This window comes from Glycine max, chromosome 12 (genome assembly GCF_000004515.6).
Source record: "Glycine max cultivar Williams 82 chromosome 12, Glycine_max_v4.0, whole genome shotgun sequence".
In the NCBI taxonomy this organism is placed as follows: domain Eukaryota; kingdom Viridiplantae; phylum Streptophyta; class Magnoliopsida; order Fabales; family Fabaceae; genus Glycine; species Glycine max.
The window spans coordinates 5030676-5053259 of NC_038248.2; the positions used below are offsets into that span (position 1 = coordinate 5030676).

The following is a 22584-nucleotide window of genomic DNA, read 5'->3' on the forward strand; positions in this document are numbered from 1 at the left end:
TTTGAATAATCCAGGTTTTATGCAGATCCAAGAAGTCTTTCTACCATTAGCCAAAAAAGAACGTGTCACTCCAAATATAGTTATAAGTTAGTATTGTAAGTGTTTACTTGACCAATAAATCTCTTTGTTACTTTAAAAATTAAGCATTGAATAGTCCATGCATTACACTACTAAGCAACCATGCACGAACTTTTGAAGAATATAGAAAAAGGATCACAGCAAAGCTTAAGGCGAACTTCTGGGACAATTTCAATTTGCACGTCAGAAAGAACCTCTATAAATATTCTCTTTCACTACGTGTTCTATCCAACTATATATCCTCTGCATCATTGAAGCAATACTTGAAAATCATCAAAGCAGAGGAAAGAAACATAAACAAAGGTGCATTGCAAATTAATCACGGAGATGGGTGGAAGAAAGTGGAGCATCTTGGTGGCCATCTTCATCTTACTTCTTGCTATGGAAGCTGTCATTGCTCAAGGTCAAGGAAATGGAAATGGTAATGGTAATGGTAATGGCAAGGATAAGGATAAGGAAGAGAAGGAGAGGGAGAAGAGGGAGAAGAAGGAGAAAAAGGAAAAGGAAAAGGAGAAGAAGGAAAAAGAGAAAAAGGACAAAAAGCAACGTGATGAAGCCACAAATTATGACAAGCTGTCATCTCTGCCAACCGGCCAAGAAAGAGGGTTCTGCCGAACAAACACTACCTGTGAGTTTAAGACCATCGTGTGTCCATCCGAGTGCGCATCCAGAAAGCCCAAGAAGAACAAGAAGCAGAAGGCATGTTTCATTGACTGCAGCAGCAGCACATGTGAAGCCACTTGCAAGGGTAAGTTCCAAGCACCCTCAATTTTTCTTTTCAAAAGTTATATATACTATTTCTTTTAATTTAAACAAGAGTAAATAGTCATGAATCATATCTTATCCGAGCATAATTTATTATAATCATAAATTTGTTAATTTTTATCGTAAATATCTTGAAATTGTACTTATTATGATTTCTTATTAATTAAATTAGATAGCATTTTCAACAATAATAAAAAATGTTATTTAAAGTGATATAAAAACATAAAATAAAATAAATATAATGTGTAAGGATTAAAATAAAAAAATAATTTTATAAGAATAAAATATAAAAAAAATATTAAATTAAAATGACTAAAAAGATATTTAAACGGATAGATTAATATAAGAGATTTTTTTTTATACTCTATCTGTTGACTTTTATAAAACACATCTGATTTTTTATTGATTGAGAAGTGAGAGAGGAATAACCACGTTGAGTTTGTTTGTTTGTTTGGCAGTTAGAAAAGCCAACTGTGATGGATATGGTGCTTTGTGTTATGATCCTCGTTTTGTTGGTGGCGATGGTGTGATGTTCTACTTCCATGGTGCCAAAGGAGGAAACTTTGCCATTGTTTCTGATGATGAGTTCCAAATCAATGCTCACTTCATTGGTACTCGACCACAAGGAAGGACTCGTGACTACACATGGGTGCAAGCACTTGCTGTCATGTTTGACACACATACTCTTGTCATTGCAGCCAATAGAGTGTCTCATTGGGATGACAAGGTTGACTCTCTCATAGTAAAGTGGGATGATGAACTAGTGAACATTCCCACTGATGGAGAGGCTGAATGGAGGATCAATGGTGATGAAAGAGAAGTGGTTGTGGAGAGAACTGATGGTACCAACAGTGTGAGAGTGACAGTTTCAGGTTTGGTTGAGATGGACATTAGTGTGAAGCCAATTGGAGAGCAAGAAAACAAGGTTCACAATTACCAGTTGCCATCAGATGATGCTTTTGCACATTTGGAGACACAATTCAAGTTTAAGAAAAGTACAGATAATTTTGAAGGAGTTTTGGGTCAAACTTACAGGCCAGGGTATGTTAGCCCTGTCAAAAGAGGGGTTCCTATGCCAATGATGGGTGGAGAGGACAAGTACCAGACTCTCTCTCTTTTCTCAACATCATGTAACCTATGCAAGTTTCATAGGCCATCTGAGATAGCAAGCATTGAAGGACTAGTTGCTCAGTACTGATATCATGCATCATGAAAAATAAGACATTCTTCGTGATCTCATTGTTGACGTCTTGCAATTTGGTTTCTTTTTATTGTATCCAGACAAATAAGGGCATAAAATATTGCCCATGATCAACATATTGTAAAATGTACTAGTGATTAACGTGTATTAAAGAAATGGAGAATAATTTTTTTAGTCTTCCAATCCACCACCTACTTACAACATGTTTGTTTCTCCATTCTCAGCCTTCAAACCATCGTTTAAGCAAAAGCAAGAGGGTAGTTGTTTCTCACAAAATTCTGCCTTGGAATGTGTGCCAACAGGATCCAACACTTACAAAAACATGCTCTTAGGTATCCCACCATAATGTAGTTTTTTTAATTTGTCCAATTAGGGAGGCAATATATTATATGAATCAATGGAGAAGATGTAGGTTCATTAATAACTTTCGAAATGTTAAGTAGAAAAAGTCGTTGATCAGGTACTTTTCCTACAAATAAATGGTCTAATTAATGATTTTGTTCGGTTCAAACATAATTGTTTCCAATAAAAAAAATATTTGTAGTCTAACAAAAAAAAGTTATTCATTTTCTTACCATCTTATTAGAATCAAATGATACTTTAACCTTACTATTTCCTAACATTGCTACAGAAATCAAATTAACTTTAATAGTGGAAACACGCAACATGTCACCTAGAAACAAGTTCTTTTCATATGTAAACTTCAAAAGAAGTTTTCCTTTTTACAAAGCCAAAGTACTAGTCCAAGAATGAACAACATAAACATGTTTTTTTTTCCATCCCAACAAGAATGCAGGAGGTAAGCAAATTTTTGTTCACATTGATGTGTCAGGTAGCCCCTAAAATCTACCACTCATTTGCTCACATTGGACATCAAAACCTTTTTACAAGTTAGCCTAGGCTTAGGATAATTGTCATTTCTTCTCGCCACACAGTGCTTGCATAAAGGTGCGTGATGACTTGGCTTTCCATAAACATAATAAAGTTCATTCTTCTTGAATGTGGAGTTAGAAACAAAAGAAAAGTTATTATTTTTATTTTCATTTTTATTTCTCCTATTGTGATTAGGTCTTTGATTGTACCTTTTGTCGGTTGACTTGCCCTACAGGAGATTTGTTTGAGAAAATAAAGCTTTTGTCCTTGCAACTTAACACTTTTTCACTTGGTGTCTTTAATAATGATGTGTGTGATCGGGTCTGATAATGACACCTACTTGTGCTTGTGTTTCAATTGTTGCTTGTAGTTTACCCATGATTCTGGAACTGCTCGATCAACATCTATAATAGGAACTCATACAAAAGGAAAACATTTCCTGCCTTTAGATCTTTAAGTTATCTATGATGTTAATTAATTTGAATTTTGATGCCTTTGACTTTTGTCATCTCTTAATTGTAGTCATTCTATATTATCAAACCTTTCTCTATTAACATCCTCAACAATGTACTTCAATAGTTTTGTATTATTAAGGTTAAATTGATCCATGAGTCCTCATACTTTTACTAGATTTTTTATTAGGTTCTTGATTTATTTTTTTAATTAGATCTCTAAACTTTTATTTATTTTTTATTTGGGTCCTCTTAACTAATTGTTCTTATGAAAAATTAATCATAGTCACCTAGCTAAAGGTACAGTCAATGGACTTATGCTTTTAGAATGTGTTGTAAGTATAAATGAGTCAATTTTGAGAGTTTTTTTTTTTTTGGCATAGTTTCAATCTCCTGCAAAACCAAATAATTAATTGCGAGACTTGTGAAAGAACACTTGGGTTGAATTGGCCTGTAGAGGTTTAAATTCTGTAAAAATCTCTTACAATTGGCTCAATTATGGTTATAGTGTGCTCCAAAAGCACCCATCAACGATCTGTGTTTCTAATTAGGTGTTTGCAAGAAAAATTGGATCGGAAGTCCTAATTAAGAAATAAATAAAAATTCAAAGATCCAGTTAAAAAAATTCATAAACTTAATTGAAAATTTAATAAAAATATGTTGAGCCTTAGAATAATTAAACCTAATATTAATATAGAAGGGGGATATATTAAGAAAAATTGCCGAAAATTTCAAAATTGTTTGAAAAAGAAAAGTAATTCAATGTGATTTGTCTGTTAAGAAATCTTTTATCCTTGCCGACTTGCCCAGCATCTAGTATAAATAAGTCGGTGGTGCTGTTCCAGCCCCAATGCCATCAATCAAAGCTGCTTCTTCTCAACTGGACACCCACGTTGCTACAGCTAAATTGATTGCTTATGCTGTCTCTCTCTCTCTCTCAACGTTGAATAAGGGCAAAAGTCACAAACTACCTTCAGTTACATGCCATAAACATAGCCATGACATTAATTAAAGTGTAGCTTAGAATTGAAGCTAATCACTTTGAAAATAATAAGCCAATAATCTTCCATTGCAAGTCTTCTTTTTGAACAATCCAGGCCTTCTTTAGATCCTAGAGCCTTTTTTTCTCAATGTTGGGCCAACAAGAACGTGCAAGAACATTCATATGGAAGGAAGGAATTGAACCTGTTTAAACAGTTAGTGTAGTGTTTACTTGGTCAATAAATCTCCTTGGTACTTAAACAATTCAGCATTGAGTAGTCTACGTATCACACTATTAAGCAACCACAAACTATCAGCAAAGCTTAAGGCGAACTTTTGGAGCCAATTTGCATGCCAGATTCTCTATAAATATTTTCTTCCTCTGCATGTTTTCTCCAACTATATCCTCTGCGTCATCGAATAAGTACTTGAAGATCATCAAAGCAGAGGAAAGAAACAAAAACAAAAGTGCATTTGTACGTATAGATCGCGAAGATGGGTGGAAGAAAGTGGAGTATCTTGGTGGCCATCTTCATCTTACTTCTTGCTATGGAAGCTGTCATTGCTCAAGGTCAAGGAAATGGTAATGGTAATGGCAAGGGTAAGGATAAGGAAGAGAAGGAGAGGGAGAAGAGGGAGAAGAGGGAGAAGGAGAAAAAGGAAAAAAAGCAACGTGATGGCACAAATTATGACAAGCTGTCACCTCTTCCAACCGGCCAAGAAAGAGGGTTCTGCTGAACAAACACTACCTGTGAGTTTAAGACAATCGTGTGTCCATCCGAGTGCGCATACAGAAATCCCAAGAAGAACAAGAAGCAGAAGGCTTGTTTCATTGACTGCAGCAGCAGCACATGTGAAGCCACTTGCAAGAGTAAGTTCCAAGGACCCTCAATTTTTCTATACTATTTTTCAATATATAAAAGCATAAATAGTTCATGCACTGAGAGTGTAATGTAATCTGGTCACAAACAAACTGTATGTATGGTAAGTTTGTTAACTTTTAGAATAGCTGTTTTAAAAGTTATACCTACTATAATTTATGATTTCTGATGAGAGTGTAAAGTTTTAAATTGAATGGATTGATAGTGTAAAGTGTTTTTACACTCTCTAAATTAAATGTATTGATAGTGTAAAGTGTTTTAAATTAAATTGGACTGGAACTCATTTTTAGTTAGTTTGTTTGACAGTTAGGAAAGCCAACAGCGATGGGTATGGATCTCTGTGTTATGATCCTCGCTTCGTTGGTGGTGATGGTGTTATGTTCTACTTCCACGGAGCCAAAGGAGGAAATTTTGCCATTGTTTCTGATGATGACTTCCAAATCAATGCTCACTTCATTGGTACTCGACCGCAAGGAGGGACTCGTGACTACACACATGGGTGCAAGCACTTGCTGTCATGTTTGACACACACACTCGTGTCATTGCAGCCAATAGAGTGTCTCACTGGGATGATAAGGTTGATTCTCTCATAGTAAAATGGGATGATGAACTAGTCAACATTCCCACTGATGGAGAGGCTGAATGAAGGGCTAATGGTGATGAAAGAGAAGTGGTTGTGGAGAGAACCGACGAGACCAACAGTGTGAGAGTCACAGTTTCAGGCTTGGTTGAGTTGGATATTGGTGTGAAGCCAATTGGAGAGCAAGAAAACAAGGTTCACAATTACCAGTTGCCATCAGATGATGCTTTTGCTCATTTGGAGACACAGTTCAGGTTTAAGAAAAGTACTGATAATTTTGAAGGAGTTTTGGGTCAGACTTATAGGCCAGGGTATGTTAGCCCTGTCAAGAGAGGGGTTCCTATGCCAATGATGGGTAGGGAGAACCAATACCAAACTTTCTCTCTCTTTTCAACATCTTGCAACCTATGCAGGTTCCAGAGGCCATCCGGGATAGCAAGCACCGAAGGACTGGTTGCTCAGTATTGATATCACGCTTCATGAAAAAATAAGACTCTCATAGTGATCAAATATTTGACATCTTGCATTTTGGTTTGTTTGTGTTGTATCAAGACAAATAAGGGCCTAAAATGTTACCCATGGTCTTCATTTTTCATAAAAAGTTATACTGATTAATGTGTATTGAAGATATGAAGAATTGTTTTTTTAGTTTTCCAATCCATGACCTACTCCTTACGTATTCCACAACAAGGGAGTCTTTAATTTGTTCAAACGGGCACTCATTTTCTTGATAGCAGTAAGACGTATTAAAGATTGATCGAAAGTTCTTGAGATATTTGGACGAATCATATAGGAGCCTCCAAAAATGCATTAGTTGGTACAAATACCACCAATTTATCGCCCAATGCTCGGTCCATTTATCCAAGCCTTACCATAACAATGGTATAAATACTGAAGCCATATGCAGTTATTAAGTGCTAAAATGTCCAAATGTTTCTGTACACTACCAAGAAAGAAAAAGAACACGTACCATAGTACAAGTCTACAAGACACATACACTACTAGGTTCAAGGTAGATTGCACATTTGTGACACATTGATGGACAATACGTAATCTAACCTAACACCTAGTGAACCAAAGAGGAGCAAGGAGATTTGCCTAACACCATCGTAATAATAGAAGGATCATTAAAAATTACTTGAGAATTTTGAATTGAAATAATCATGTAATAGACATTTTAGAGGAAGAAATACAAGAAACAAGTATTTCAGGCCAGATATTTTGAGGAGTTAAAGTCATAAGCAAGATGCATATGCCGTCATTAAAATGTTTGCTGCAAAAGTTTTGCAGTTTTTAACACAAGAGACATGCAGATCATTTTCTTAAATTTCAAAATATTACTAAGAATTTGAGACTACCTTGTACCAAGTCAAGGGTTGATTCTTAAGTAAGGTAGAAAGCGAATTCCATGGTCTTAGACAGACTTAGGTCTTCAGCTATAAGGTTGTTCTACATTAAGACACAGCCCATGAAGTTGATAAGGTAAACAACCTTTAAGGTTGTTCTAGATGTGAACGTGTGGGTGGAACTATTTCGCATTCTCTTCGTAATTGGTAGGTTATTATCATACAACAACTGTATGCATGTATCTATGCAAATGTTATTTGAGAGGTGCACGGTGACTCTGTATACAGGTCGAGTATTCACATCAAATAAAAATTATATGGCCCAAATAAAAATGTTTGAGCCACTCTGCTTATTCTGATATTTACAGCAGATCTACAATTAAAGCCCCATTAAAATAAGAAATGTGTGACAAAAGTTATTTTGTTTTGCTTTAATTTGTTATTTTCTTTATTTTGAGTTGTTGGTTAAATTTGAAGCATTTAGAGAAGGAGATATGTTAGAGTTCACTAACAAATTATGCACCCGTTAAAGTTTGCGTTTCTATACTTTAGGAACCAAACTCCCTTCAAGCTTTATTGATGTCAATTCGTAACTTGTAACTGTACTAGTGTGTTGCAACAGAAAGTAGATCAGAACTCACAAGATGGGATTCACTTTTCCAGATTACAAATAAATATTATCCTTCGAATGGTTGGTGTAAGATTTAGATTGGTTATTATTATTTAATGATTTCCTGCCTGAAAACACAAATTTGATAAGTGAGAGGGATCATATACTATATTCTTTTTCTTAAAAATATCATACACTCAACATCAAAACTATTTTCAGTGTCATATGAGCTATTAACTCTTAAGAAAACCAATCAAAATTTGGTCCAAATCTAATTAGCTCGCTAAAAACATGTCTTTAATTATTAAGCTACTTCAATGCAACCTATTATTTGCTTAAATTAGCCGAATACTTTTTTCCCACCTCCTTTAATTACCCAAAACATTTTTATAACTAGCCAGTGTCTAAACTTGTAAATAAATATTGAAGTATGACCTGCAATTCGCCTAACAAATTATTGATTTTAATTATTAAATTTGGGACAGAGTTTTGATGATTTTTTTTCTTCTTCAGATTACATCATAAACTTGCAAAATATTGAACAATCACCGTTGCAATGTGCATAAAAAATGTATTGAAGCAATCATAGCATATCTCAGAATAAATTCATAGAGGGATACAACAATCTCATATTACCAGTATAGTACTCAGTAATCACTCCTTTCTCACAATCATAACACTCTTGAATATTAACTGCATGGTAAATAATGGTTTATGATGAGAATACAGTCATGAGAACTAGTCCAAGAACAAGGGACACCCACTTTCCATGCACATTGATTTTCACAGTGCCAGAGTTCTCATTTGTAGAATTAATCTGAGATGATTCTGAGGAATCTGGGGATAATGGATCCTTATCAGCTTTAGGAGCCTTTGCTGAAGGTTCTGGTGCCAAAGAGGGTGCCTTTGCAGGTGCCTTGGCCACAGCAAAGAAGTCCATAGGAAGAAGCACCTTACCCACCTTATATATAGCAAGATGCTTATCAGTATATATAATGCCAGTGATGGTGGTGTTAACCTCACCCGTTGAGATGTTCACACTCCCTCCGTAACTTATCACATTCAGTTCCACCTTTCCAGGCTTAGCCCCTGCTAGTGTTCTCACTGGGTTTGTCAGTGTATCAAAGTTGGAACTAGACACATAGTCCGAAAGAACATGGAATTGAAGAAGTTCAAGCTTTTGTCCATCAGAAAGAGAGTTGAGGAAGCCTGCTTTGAGTTCTGAGAAGGCACTGTCATCAGGTGCAAGAATGGTTATGCCGCCTGATTTAGTTGTGAGAAGCTGAGCATTGAGTTGGTTGATCAATTGGGTGGTTTTCATGAGGCGGATTAGGATGTTGAATGACTTTGCCTTCCTCAGGATTCCAACAATGTCAACAGCTGGAGTACTGTCAGGGGTGGAATCACTTGGTGACTGTGGCAATGAGGGAACCAATGGTTTTGGGGCTGCAGCTGGTGCTATAGGGGTAGGTTGGGGTGGTTTGAAAGGGGCAGAAGCTGGTGATAATTGGGCTAAAGTGGTGGTGAAATACAAAAATGAAACTAGCAATGCTAGTGAGGAGGACAAGAGAGATTGCTTTTTCATCATGATTTAGTTTTGGTGAATGAAGGCTCTGAGGCTTTTGGAAAGGAGTACAAATGGTAGGATTTGTATTGGCAATGGGCACTTGATGCATTGATGATATGGTGGAGACGGCTTTTATAGAACAAATCTGGGTGTGGGAGACAATGATTGGTAGGTGAGAGGCTTTGTTTTAAAACCTTAAATTGTGATTTGTTAGCATACACACAGTTGCTAGCTGGTAAGGATATTGAGATGTTGCATCAATGATGATATACGTATGAAATCATGGAGCAATGTGTTTTTATGATTGAAGGCCACACCAATCTCCAATCGCAATCAATTGATTTTGTGAATTGTAGTGTTTTTTTGCTGAGAGCATTGTAATCAAGCAGTACATTTTATTCTTTTTTTTGCTGTGAAGATAGGTGAAGGAAAGAGTAGTTGATTAAATAGTACATAAACGATGTTAGGGAGTATCCATGTCTATCATCATGAGCAGGCCAAACAATTTCCGTGACCAATTCCTATTGACCATTGTTTATAGGATAGAAAACATACACATGGGTCTGATAGGTTATGGAAATTACACTCGTTTTTTTTTTTGGTCATATGGAAACTAAACATATTTATACATAATGACATAATACTTAGGGGGCAAGGATGATGAAGATGGAAGGTTTATTGATATCAAAGACATTAGACATGCAATTGTTTTATTTCATACAAGATTATCATCCAGATTTTGAGCAAGGAATCACTGTATGTATTGGAAGGGATTTGGGCAGGGAATCTCATAATGGTCTCATTCTTATAACAGTGGTTTGCGACGAGCGAGGAACTTGGTGATTACTGATATCATCAATGTTCATGATAAAAGTTTCCTCAACGAATTATTGACATGCCTGTATGTTGGCCCACGATTTCTTAAATATGAACAGCGATTACATGTACTACAGATATGAATTTTATTTTGGGAAAACTTTCCTTTAAAAATTAATTTATTAATGCAATTTCTCTTATCAGAAATTTCCCTATAGAAACCTTCCTTTAAAACAAACTACTATCACACATCATGTATTTGTGAGACCTTCCTTTTTTATTAAGCAAATATACACTGTTTTGTTTGACATTTTTCTCCTGGTTTACTACCAGAATAGCATTTTACATTGGCTAACCAGGGATCATCTTCCATAATGAGTCTAAGACACTTGGAGTGCAGAGTGCTCTTCAGCCAAGTCCAAGCTAGGAAGAGGGAAGGCTTGAAGCAACATGTCTATGCACAAGAAGCTTCAACAGCTAAACTTTTTGTTACTCCTTTACACTGATCTCCGACTGTGTTAATTGATAGTCCAATTCTACAACTGCTTGATCCAATGCAGACCTGTTAAGTAATACTCGTTAGAGTCAGTATGATCCAAATGATAAAAAAGTCAAATTAACTACAAAAACAAACTCATGATATGTGAACTTCTTATTTGAAGAGGAAGCAGGACAACACCTTTTGCACAATGGATAGAGCCTTATTACTTCTGCACCATCCATGTTTGAAGTTCCCGCAAGTCCCATAAGGCGTTCGAAAACTTGCAAATTTAATGGAAGAGATCACCTGATTAGGATAAGGACACTCCAGTGCCAATACAGGCCAGACTTTTCTTCCTTTATCTGAATTCCACAAGTCTACAGGTGGAGGGTGAGATTCAGATACATGTGAACACACGCTTCCTATCTGCTTTGTAGCGAAAGAGATTTGCGTAGGGTCGCCTCCACTCTCCTCAAACAATACAAGTGTGTTGGTATCTGGTTGTAACCATGATTGTGGTACATGGTATCTGAAGGATTAGTTACTCAATTAGTATCTAACAAGATTGCTTTCAATTCCTTCAAACAATTCAGGATTGTTTTTAAGTTTCAACTTCTCTTATGCAGAATATCTAACACTTACAATGTCTGTGATGGCTTTCTGCAGTTCTTGAGACATTTGGATGAACTATAGGCCCCTCTATAATTGCATGAGTCGGTACAACCACCATTAGGAGAAACATATGTAGGCCAGTACCGTCCAATGCACTGTCCATTCACCCAAGCCTCACCTTTTCCCATCCCCGTGAAGTCAATTGCAACTGGATTGTCTAATGCAACATGTATTACCATTAGTTAGCAGCAAAATCATTTTTCCTATTATAGCATTCCCTTAATTTTCTTCGTAGTATGGGATTGTGAGTATATCAGATGCAAACACAGTTGAGTAAACACGAAATTGGACACTCCATAAACCAACCAAGGGAACCAAATAGGTGCGAAGAGACATTGTCCACACATGCAGTTATAATAATGAGAATATAATTAAGAAGAACTCAAGAATTTCAATAGATGCTACATTCTTATAAAGATTACCTTGTACCAAGTCAACGATTGATTTGTTGGTAAGGTAGATTGTGAATTCCACTGTCCAGAACTGCCACTAGATGGACCTAAATCTTCATATTTAAGGCCAACCTGAATTTACAAAAATACAGTGTATTCTATCTATGACTTCAATCGAAAAGTAAAAATGAAATCCAATTTACAATATTTCAGTTGTATCCCTTCAGTTAATAGAATCAACAAAACTCAAACAGAGAAAGAAAATATCTGGCTTTAGTTAAGCTGAGACTAACCAGATATGTCCACTGTTGGGAGGAAAGATCAACAGTGCTTCCATTCTTCAAACCTTTCGATATCACTAGGCCAGTGATCCCCGCACCCCATGTGTCAAAAAAAGCTCCATAGTTCTAATGCACATAAGGTTTTCTTTAGTTGATGTAGTAATGAGAACATGCTTGATTATAAAGTGAAATGATATGGGGAGATTTATAAGATGAAAAGACAAACCTGAAGTTCCACAGTTAAACTCAGGAGATCAATTGCGTTCTTCTCAGCCACTAGTGGGACGGGGATGTCTACATTGACCTTAGCTTTGCCACTGTTGCCAGTTCCACTCCCTGAAAAAGTTCTCCATAATGTCACAGATACGTATTACTATTAGATAAATCACAAAATATTCCATTGAAATAAAGAAAGAATTGAATATTTTAAGAAGGAACAATCATGAACAGTTGATCTTACTCTATTTCTAATCAACCTTGATTTTATTTCCCTAAATCCTTAAAGGGATTAATTTTGGGGATAATGTTACTCATACATCAATTTTGTACAATAAATTTTACAACTCAAGAGAGAGACAGATAGAAAAAATAAATTTTAAAACGTGTTTACTCTATTTCTAATCAACCTTGATTTTATTTCCCTAAATCCTTAAAGGGATTAATTTTGGGGATAATGTTACTCATACATCAATTTTGTACAGTAAATTTTACAACTCAAGAGAGAGATAGATAGAAAAAATAAATTTTAAAACGTGTTTACTCTATTTCTAATCAACCTTGATTTTATTTCCCTAAATCCTTAAAGGGATTAATTTTGGGGATAATGTTACTCATACATCAACTTTGTACAATAAATTTTACAACTCAAGAGAGAGATAGATAGAAAAAATAAATTGTAAAATGTGTTGTAGAAATTTTCTGTACAAGTATCATTGCTCTAAATTTTTCTTGCCAAGGAATGCACAAAATAAACATTATGTTAATAATTTCTCTTTTATACATTTAATGAACCCAGGATTTGTTAACATATTTTAAACTGCTCCTGATAAAACAGATGAATACCAACTTTTATGCTTAATATGAGTGATTTGATCTACTTGCATAAGCTTTTGGATCTGCAACCAAGAATGCTATATTCTCATTACTTAGGTTACTGATCTATCATCAGTGGCCTGTGGCTACACATAGCAGGAAGATTGATACACCATACACCTTAGTTGTTTCTCTTGTGATGACTACATAGTGTTTGCCCTTCAAAGTTGCTTAACGGTGCAAATCCTACTTGGAGATCCACCATAATGCCAACCCAAACATAGTTTAACCTTGCAGCATTTTCTAAAAAGGCATCTATGAGCCCAAGAGAGGTAGGGTGGGGGGAGGGATATGCTTTTAACCTTGCAGCATTTTCTAAAAAGGCATCTATGAGCCCAAGAGAGGTGGGGTGGGGGGAGGGATATGCTTCTTCTTTGTCAGGCCTTAAAATAATGACAAGTAATTTAAGCAAGAACATATAGGGGCATCCAAAATAGTAACTCAAACAGACATATCATCAGATGTCATTACTTTTAATTTTATTTACCTACAAGCTTCCCATTTATGAAAGCATGAAGGGCATGACCAAGGGATTCAATATGAAGGACAGTTTGAGAACCAGCATCATCTTCAAGATCAATGTTGCAGAAAAAAAAATGAAGTGTTACCATGGGGCAGCGAATTGGAGGTCAGAAGAAAGCTTTCTAAACCTTGAAGGTATACTATATACCTTAACCAGTACCACAAGTAGTCACTTTTATCAGCAGTTGCATTTATTTGCTCCAGTAATCCAAATTTTGGGAATGAATCAGCCTTTGAAATACCGATAGGTTCACTAATCCAACTCCATCCCGAGTCAGAACCTTCCAAAGAACCAACCTCTTCTTTTAAAGATTCAGTTGTGAAGCTTGAAATCATAGGTGCAGAATTAATCTGTCATACCATAAATAACTACAGGTTATGCTACTTCTTGGACTAGAAAATAAAAGAAAATATCTAATGCATTTTGAAAGTAACTTCATTCAATTGAACCATGTATTTTGATTGGGAAGTTGATGAGGCAAACCTTTGCAGTATTAAGCACTACATTCTTGCAGTCAGGTAAGATGCTCACAGACCATGCGGGTAAGTGATATGAATTTCCATTGAAGGTCACTGTTGCATCAGATGTGGCAATGTTGGCAAGGAAGGCTGCACATACTGATCCTGTCTTGTAAACTGCAGCCTGGATTTGAAGAGTAAATGTTAAAACTTAAAACAGGTAAGTAAACCATTCATCTCACTCAACAGAAGCCTTTGGGATAATTGGCTCTAGGTGATAAGGAGTTTGATCCCTACCGGCTTGCCGCCAACCATTCCATGTTCGTTTCCTCAACATTTAAGCTTATGGGATGGTTCACTAAACAGCATAGATTATTGTAGCAAGAGATATGTACAGAGAAGAGACTAAACCTTTATAAAACATATAAAACAAGTATTAACCCAGAAAAGAAAAGCCTAGCACCATCAGAGAGTAGTTAAAGGCCAAAGAGGGAAGCAGATGGAGCAAGATGAGACATGGAGAAACGAAAGGAAGAACTACCTCAAATGGTTTGTTATCAGTTCGGAACTGAATTCCCGGAATAAAATGTAGCCAAAGAGGGAAACCACTGTTCAGAAAAGTTAAAGGCCTACAAAAAGAGGATCAAATTTTACCCGTAGTTCCATTCAGCACATGCGTATGGACCAATCCGGAGATGCACATATAGACCTGCTGCTGCTACCGCCTTCACAAATTTAACCAAATCTGCCCTTCCTTCAAAATTGTACCACCAATCCAAATTATATAATCCATCATTGATTTGGTCACAAGACCACAACTTTATAAGCTGTTTCCAATCTTATACCTTCTGATTGACATTGAGAAATACTCCTCTAATTTCATGTTTTTTAAGATTTAACTACGTTGTTCATATTAACTCTGACAAATTTGTGAAACAATGATGATTTATTTTTCTAAGCTTGCATAATGCATACTCTGATATATTTTTACATGTTTGCAAAATGCACACACATACAAACAAATGAACAATGCAATTCAAGAGACACTGAAGGACAGAAACAATACAAAAATGGTAATACTAATATTAACATTAACAGAACAGAACAGAACCTGGCCTTGAACTGGTTCGTATAAGTTCCAGAAAACATAAGTCTCAATCACATCGAGTCCTCCATCTTTGGATTTCTGGATGAGGTCTGACCACATCTGCAACAACAAAAACAACCCCTTTTAAGTCCAAACTCCAAAGACAAAGGTAAAAAAAGGAATGTGCATTACACAGACACACAGAAAGAGGGTACTGAACAGCACCACTGGGGTGGTACGCGGGTAATGAATAGAACCAGAGACCAAGACTCGGCGCTTGCCATCAATGACCCATGCTCAGTGGTCATACGTGACATTTGCACAAAACGAAGAGGGGCATAAACGCAGAAAAACCAAAGCAAAACGAACAGAATCTGTGTCACTCTCATTGCCTTTTTGAGAAAAGAACGAACAAAACCAACAAGGGAATGATTCCCTCTTTGTTTTTTTCTCATTATATTTAAAGGCAAAAAGTTTTCTTTAAGCCACTACTACTTATCTTGAAGCAAATGCTAAACCAGGCTTGAGGATAGAGTTAAAAAGGAAAAGAAAAAAAAAACTTAAATTGGGTTGCTAAATTGCTTTTTTTTAAGACAAGCAAATTACTAGCTTCCACCGTTGTTGGTAATCATTGTTATCACAAACAAAATTACTCACAACACTACCTTAATCGGATTTGAGAAAAAATAATAATAAATACAAGAATTTAACATCTCTTATCTATATCTATTGAATCGACTCAAAAAATATTTTGATAAATAAGCTTTCTTAAATTAATTTGAGAATAGTAATTTGAGAATGATAATTTGCATAATGTGATGCTCTTAAAAAAATTGAGAGTAATAATAAACAAGCTTTCTTCAATGAGTTGCTCTTAAAAAAAATTAATTTGAGAATGATAATTTGCATGATGTGAACTACCTGGCAAATAAGACATAATTCTCTATTAATTCTTTTGTTTTGTATTATTATTTATTATTTAGCTATTGTTATTTTTACTTATTTTTTAACTCGATCTTTTTCTCTTGTTATAAATTGAAAATTAAACACAAATATAAAACAAAATCTCTGTGGAAATAAATTGTATTTCAAATATTTTAATACTGATATTTATTACACTTATTAATGAGTTAACAATAACAATATCCTCCACTTTCACTCTCTCCGGAACAAAATCTGAACCAGCAAAGCAATGTATAGAAAACCTTGGAAGTAGGGTAAGGTACATGCAGGGAAAAGGAATAAACTTGAATAGGGTAGCATTGTAACAGGGATACGAAATTACCAGAAAGAAAGTCATATATTTTCTCCTTGCTAACAACGTTCGCTGAAAACAAAAGCAGGTGACTAATTAGCAATCTGAAAATATTTAATAGATTCAATGAGCATGTAACTAAACAGATATACAAATAATAAGCACACGGATGAAGGATCAATTCATTTGGTCATAAAATGTAGTAGTTCTACAACCCATTCACGGCATATATACCAAATAAGTAAATATTATGATGGTAAATATTTTAAATTTTGACTCCCAACCAATTAACAAGAGTTTCACAATATATATTCACACTTTCCTTGCTTTTGCTCTTATGGAAGGGGTCAAAGTTAATGAAACCAAAGGTCTGCAGTGAATTAAATATTGGTGCCTAATCAATGGGTAAGACTAGAGACTTAAATTGACTCTTGCTCTTTTTTCTTTGCAGTAGCTCTGAGGGACAAGATAATTTTAAAATTAAAAGCTAACAATTGGCATGAAACTCTTCAGTATGGGTAGGACTTGTGGACCATGGTCCATGAGTAAGACAAAATTGGCATGCGAATTCTTCTTACACGTGACTAAAGCATAATTAATACCAAGATTTTGAGAGAGTAGACCAACATTATTAATGCTTTTTTCATAAATGTTGATCAATTTTTAATTTGATAACATTAATAAAAAAAATTGGCAAACATTAAATTGAAAAAAATTGAACATCATTTAATTTTTGGAAACTATGTAAAAAAATTTATAAACATTTAATTTTCTATTATATATTTTTTTCATAAATTTTGGTCAATTTTCAATTTGACTAATATTTCATTTCCGAAAAATATTTAAAAGATAATTGACCGACCAACATCAAATTTTATAAAGATTTGTTTTTATAAATGTTGGTGAATTTTAATTTGACCAACATTTAATTTCCCAAAACTATGAATTTTTCTATCATCATTTAATTTTCTAAAGTCTATTTTTTCATATATTTTTCTGAAACGGAGACTGCGAGTAGCCAGTTCGAAATTCAAATTTCCATCGCTGAATTTGGGCCCCTTCACCTTTTGTAGTAGTCCGTTCAATTTTTTCTTCCTTTTAGATATTCAAATATCATTTATTTTTCTTTCCAATAGTATTTTTTATAATCTATTATTACAATAAGGTGATAAGTAGTTAAATTTACAAGAATTTATTAGTCTTTCCTTTATATTAATTTGATTTTATTATAAATGAATTGAGAAATAAAAATTATTTATTTCTAACATTTGTCAATAGAATAAGCTTAATTATGAATATTATATTAGGGATTCTAATTGGAATTTATGTTAGGAGACTCTTGGTCCTTATAATATTCTTTGCCTTAATTGGTCAATAGTGTTTTATATAATGAAATACTCGAGTCATTTCTAATGCGAGCGACCACATTTATAGTTGTTAATCTGGATTATCTCTACTCATTTAGTTTTACTTATTATGAGTTATCATATTTTTAGGTTGGGTCGAATTGAGGCAGTTTAATAATAGGCTAGAATTTTTCTAGTCCTATACAACTCTTGACAAGCCACAAGCCCAACGGATTCACATATTGCCTAATTACTTTTTTAAAATATAAAAAATTATCAAAATAACTTCACCTTTATATAGCAAGTTAACAAAATATTTTTAACCACTGTAAAATAAAATAAAAATATATGTTGCCTTTTGTACTATAAAATAACAAAATATAATGTAAATAGTAAAAATAAAACAAGGTGCATCAATTGTAACAATAAACAAGTGTTAGAAATTAAAAACAAAACTCAATGTACATAAAATATTAACTTTAAAATGGACAATGGCAACATATGTAGTATTAAATAAAATATATTGTAATTTTACCAATTATAAAAAGTAGGCCAACATATAAGTAAATAAAAAAAAATCAGGCTAATGAATTGGCATAATCCATCATGAGTTAGTCCAGTTGAGGCCATTCAATATTAAGGCCGGTTGTGTAACTCATTGACATAAAATTATTTGATTATCTCACAGCTTGTATGTTGAGAGGTCTACTTCAAGTTAATAGTTTTTTCTGCATTCTATAAATCGGATAGAGATAGCCATCACCATTTGTTGAAGAAGGAGAAAAATCATATAAACATTCCTATTTCAAACTACTCATTTGCATCATCCAAATCCCCAACCCGCAGATACCCAACAATACAAAATCAACTAAAAGTCTCTCTCTCCGTTTCATCAAACGTGGCAGTGAAAAACATGGCATGAAAAATCCCAGAAATGTTCAAGACCACCATAAGAATTCATCATAGTCTCAAATACGCAACAGACCACATAAGAATGTTCTCTAAATCTCAGAAAAATAACAATATATTCATTAAGCAACAGTAAAACCCCAAATCCCAAATTTGAATTAAAAAAAAAAAAAGAACAAATCACCAATCACCACCGCGTCCACTAAATCAACACAGAAAATCTGAAAGCCATAATAAACACGCACTGAGTCTTTTTATTATCGCCTTGAATAGAGGAAGCCATATCTAGGTACATCATATTTCTGATCTGTAAAGCCAAAATGAAAAATTTTCGAAAAGAAAAACAGGAGAAAATTAAAAGAAATGTATTTCCGCTTTGTAAGATGGAAAATGCAAATGAGCTTCCAATGCAGGAAAATTGAGGATTCCAAACAAGAAGAATTATGGTAGAGGATTTTGAAATTCCAATGAGCTCGAAGCCATTACAAAATGTTGTTTTACAAATATAAATAGAATTTGCGTTAAACTCAAAAAATGAATGCCAAAAAGAGGCAGCAGTTTGTAATAGGACATTCCTAAGTTGCATAAAACATGAAGCGAGAATGAATAAAATATGGAAGATGCGCAAGTGTTTCCACATGACTGAAGCGTCGTATGTTGGCATTCTAATCCAAATATTTAGCAAGAGGTTCCTACGCAACCTCCTCCAGAATACCATTAAACTAATTACTGTGGTACATACAAACGTAGTTTTTTTAATAAGCAAAAGTCATACTTCATTCTGTGCTAAAATGTAGTTTCTTCCTTATCCTTAAAATGATTATGTGCGTGTTTGAATTGCCGGTGGCAACCTACATTTGCACCCAACCTCCGTTTCCAGAAAGCATCCCCTTCCTTGCTTTTTACGTTGAGGATGCCTCGTACTTCGTGCGGCAGCAACTTCACTGGCGCTCCAAACACGCTCTATAGCCATCCAAATATTAGGCAGAATAAAAAGGATAGTACGGCATCCAAAAAAACAACTTAACTCATTTTCTAAATTGGTGGAAGCCAGAAAAAACGAAAACCATGTGTGAATGACAAAATTAGGAGAGGAAAGCAAGCAAAAGTCCAAAATAATTGTTTACAGGTTTTAAGGAGGGGAGAAGAGTGAAGAACCAAACAAGTGAGAATGGGGAGAGGAAGTGAAGAGGGGGGGAGGAAGCAATTGAAGTTGAGTGGAGCAATTCTCACCCATCCTCTCCATGAAACTGGTGGGAAAAGAAAAGGGAAAAGGTTTTTTAAATTAAACAGGGGAAGTAAATCTCATTCCGCTAATTTAACTTCAACTCTGGAATAAAGTTCCCTTCCTTTTCTTTCCTTAAACATTTAAAATAAGGAGAAATACTCTCCCACCATCCCATTACCCCACCCACTCAAAAGCATACGAACATAGCCTGAGTCCTGAGCTTTGATTCCATCCAATAGTTATTAATTTTTTAGTGTTTTATATCTTTCCATGGGAAAATTAACTTCAGATTTTCAACATAAGAAATTTGACACCATCACCATGCTCTACCCAAGCAGAGTCAAGCACATGCATAGTCACTGAAAAATCATATACACTTACGGGAATAGGATTACTAAAATAAATACAATATGGAAACTTAAAGTACAGCATTACTCATCATGATGCATGTTTCCATTACAAAATGTTACATGATTAAATAAAGTATAAGCTTATATTCTCCACTAGCTTGCTTTAGATTTTTTAACTTCCTCCTTTTCCTGCTGCACTTCTCTCTCTTAATGCATCCTCAGCTTTTACTCTCTCAGGAACAAAATCTGAACGAGCAAGAGCAATGTAAAAAACCTTGTAGGTAGGGTAAGGTGAATGCAGGGAAAAGTAAACTTAAGAATAGAATAGCATTGCAACAGGGATACCAAAATTACCAGAGAGAAAGTCATATCTCCTTTGCTTACTTACAACATGTGCTGAAAAGAAAAGCAGGTGACAAATCAATGAGTGGAAAATATTTAATAGACTCAACAAGCATGGACACAAACAAGTTCCTTAATTCACATTACATGGAAAAAATAAAATATTTACTGAATTACCGTTATGAATTTGATTTGGCATAAGTACTAGACTATGAGCCTCACTGTATCAGGTTGAAACCAGTATGACATTTCCTACCTTAAGACTAAAGCCTTTCAAAGTCTCACCTCCCTCACCTCAAAAGTGTAACTAACAAAATGATCAGGAATTCTACTCAAGCAGTTCATCTTCAAGTACATTGAAAAAAAGGTCAAATTATAATTATAAGCCCAAAACTCAGAAGTCTTCAATATTTTCAACTAATATAAAGAAAAATATCCCCGAATTCTCAAAACATTGATATAAACATCAATGTTGGAAAAACAAGTAGTTGGAAAATGTTATTGAACCGTCCAGCCGAAAGTGCAACCTCCTGCTCCTTTCAGACTACATGCTTGATAGACTATGAACTATACGGCCGAGAATCAGACCACCACCTCTAGCTGACTGAGTAAGAAAGGTTCCATCAAGCCTAGCACCTAATATGGGCTGAGCCACACTTGCAGACCAATTGAGTCTATAGACCGACCACCTATTATAACTGGCTCAGTCCATCACATTGTGGCTTTAGGGTCTAAAGATCCTGTGGGCCACGAGCCTAGCACAGAGAGATCTATATTCTTCCTACATGTGACTAAGGCACAATTGGCACTGAGATTCTGGATTCTTCCTACACGTGACTGAGGCACAATTGGCATCAACATTCACATTCTAGATTCTTCTTAGACGTGACTAAGGCACAATTGGAACCGAGATTCTAGATTCTTCTTACAAGTGACTAAGGCACAATTTGCATCACCCCCTCTTTGAACACACATGAGGTGAGAGGATGCACTTCTTAAATAGATTGTGGATGATCACTCGGTTTCGTAGGGAGCTTTAAGACTCCCCAGGCAGCAATTGTGTTCTTTCTAGGGCTCACAATTGTACACTACATTACAGCAAAAAATAGACTATAGAAGCCACCCAATTTCGAATATCACTGAACTCAGATATCGATAAAACATTACCTAGGTGATCATAGCTGAGGCATTTCTTGCGGTCCTGAGCACAAAAGGCATAAGCGTCCTGCGTGAACTGCTCAAGGAACTTTTCCTGCAATGAAAAGGAGGAAAACGAAGAAGGATAGAGACATCGAAAAAGAGGAGAAGAAGACGCAAGGAATAGAAAACCTACCACAGTGTTGTTGATGGCAAACAATGCTTCCTGAGAAACACGCATTTCGGGATCTTCGCCCTTAATCATCGTCCTGATGCGATTCATCGGAAACACGTTCATTTTCGCCTCTTCTCCGTTTCCTTCTGCTGCTACTCCCTTTTTGGATCCCTCGTCTCGCTGTTTTGAAGTGCCGTTGCTGAGCTTGGCCTTCTTAATCTTCTTCTTGTTCTCCTCTTGTGAGATTTCTTTGTTCTTCTTCGTTTTGCCATCGGTTTTGGGGATTTCAGCGTTTTTGGTTTTCTTCTTTTCGGCTTTGGAGATTTCGGATTTTTTGGTACTCTTCTTATTTTCGGGTTTGGGAGTGTTGGAGGAAGCCATTGTATGACAGTGCAGTGGAAGCACTCCGTCACGGGATTTTGCGTTTCACTTTCAGCGTCCGTCGGAAGCAGGTCTCCAAGAAGAAGCGTGCTCACACTCGGTTCGAAATTCAAAGTCTTATAGCTGAGCTTGGGCTGGAAATTGGGCCCATTTACCTTTTCCTAATCTGTTCAAGGGAATTTCTACGGGTATCCAACAAAACAGGGAAAGAGCCAACATATTCTTCACTCTTGTACCGATTCGTATGAGTTATTTTATTATTAACATAACATTCAAACTAAGTAACTAAATTAATAGACACATTATGTTATAAACAAATAGTGTA

The 22584-nt window shown here is 35.3% G+C and overlaps 3 protein-coding genes and 2 pseudogenes across 4 annotated transcripts; 2 read left to right on the top strand and 3 right to left on the bottom strand.

The window, feature by feature from the left end:
- Positions 1-233: 233 nt before the first annotated feature.
- On the top strand, positions 234-2218 carry LOC100789697 (uncharacterized). Its single transcript, XM_003539669.5, has 2 exons — positions 234-826; positions 1302-2218. The coding sequence occupies exons 1-2, from the start codon at positions 406-408 to the stop codon at positions 2039-2041; spliced, it is 1161 nt and encodes a 386-aa protein (XP_003539717.1). The 5' UTR covers positions 234-405; the 3' UTR covers positions 2042-2218.
- Positions 2219-4807: 2589 nt separating this feature from the next.
- Positions 4808-6279, top strand: LOC100779211 (uncharacterized; annotated as a pseudogene).
- A 2058-nt stretch (positions 6280-8337) lies between these two features.
- LOC100790242 (fasciclin-like arabinogalactan protein 11) lies at positions 8338-9435 on the bottom strand. Its single transcript, XM_003539670.5, has one exon. The coding sequence runs from the start codon at positions 9353-9355 to the stop codon at positions 8480-8482; it is 876 nt and encodes a 291-aa protein (XP_003539718.1). The 5' UTR covers positions 9356-9435; the 3' UTR covers positions 8338-8479.
- A 939-nt stretch (positions 9436-10374) lies between these two features.
- Positions 10375-15735, bottom strand: LOC100779741 (beta-galactosidase 8-like; annotated as a pseudogene).
- Positions 15736-20146: 4411 nt separating this feature from the next.
- Positions 20147-22367, bottom strand: LOC100500588 (uncharacterized). Of its 2 annotated transcripts, XM_006591780.3 has the most exons (4): positions 21900-22367; positions 21734-21818; positions 20579-20620; positions 20252-20470 (listed from the first exon to the last, which is right to left on the bottom strand). In XM_006591780.3, the coding sequence occupies exons 1-4, from the start codon at positions 22257-22259 to the stop codon at positions 20397-20399; spliced, it is 561 nt and encodes a 186-aa protein (XP_006591843.1). In that variant the 5' UTR covers positions 22260-22367; the 3' UTR covers positions 20252-20396. The 2 variants fall into 2 exon arrangements, with proteins under 2 accessions (NP_001236469.2, XP_006591843.1); NM_001249540.2 differs by having other exon boundaries at positions 20147-20470; positions 21734-22352.
- Positions 22368-22584: the final 217 nt, after the last annotated feature.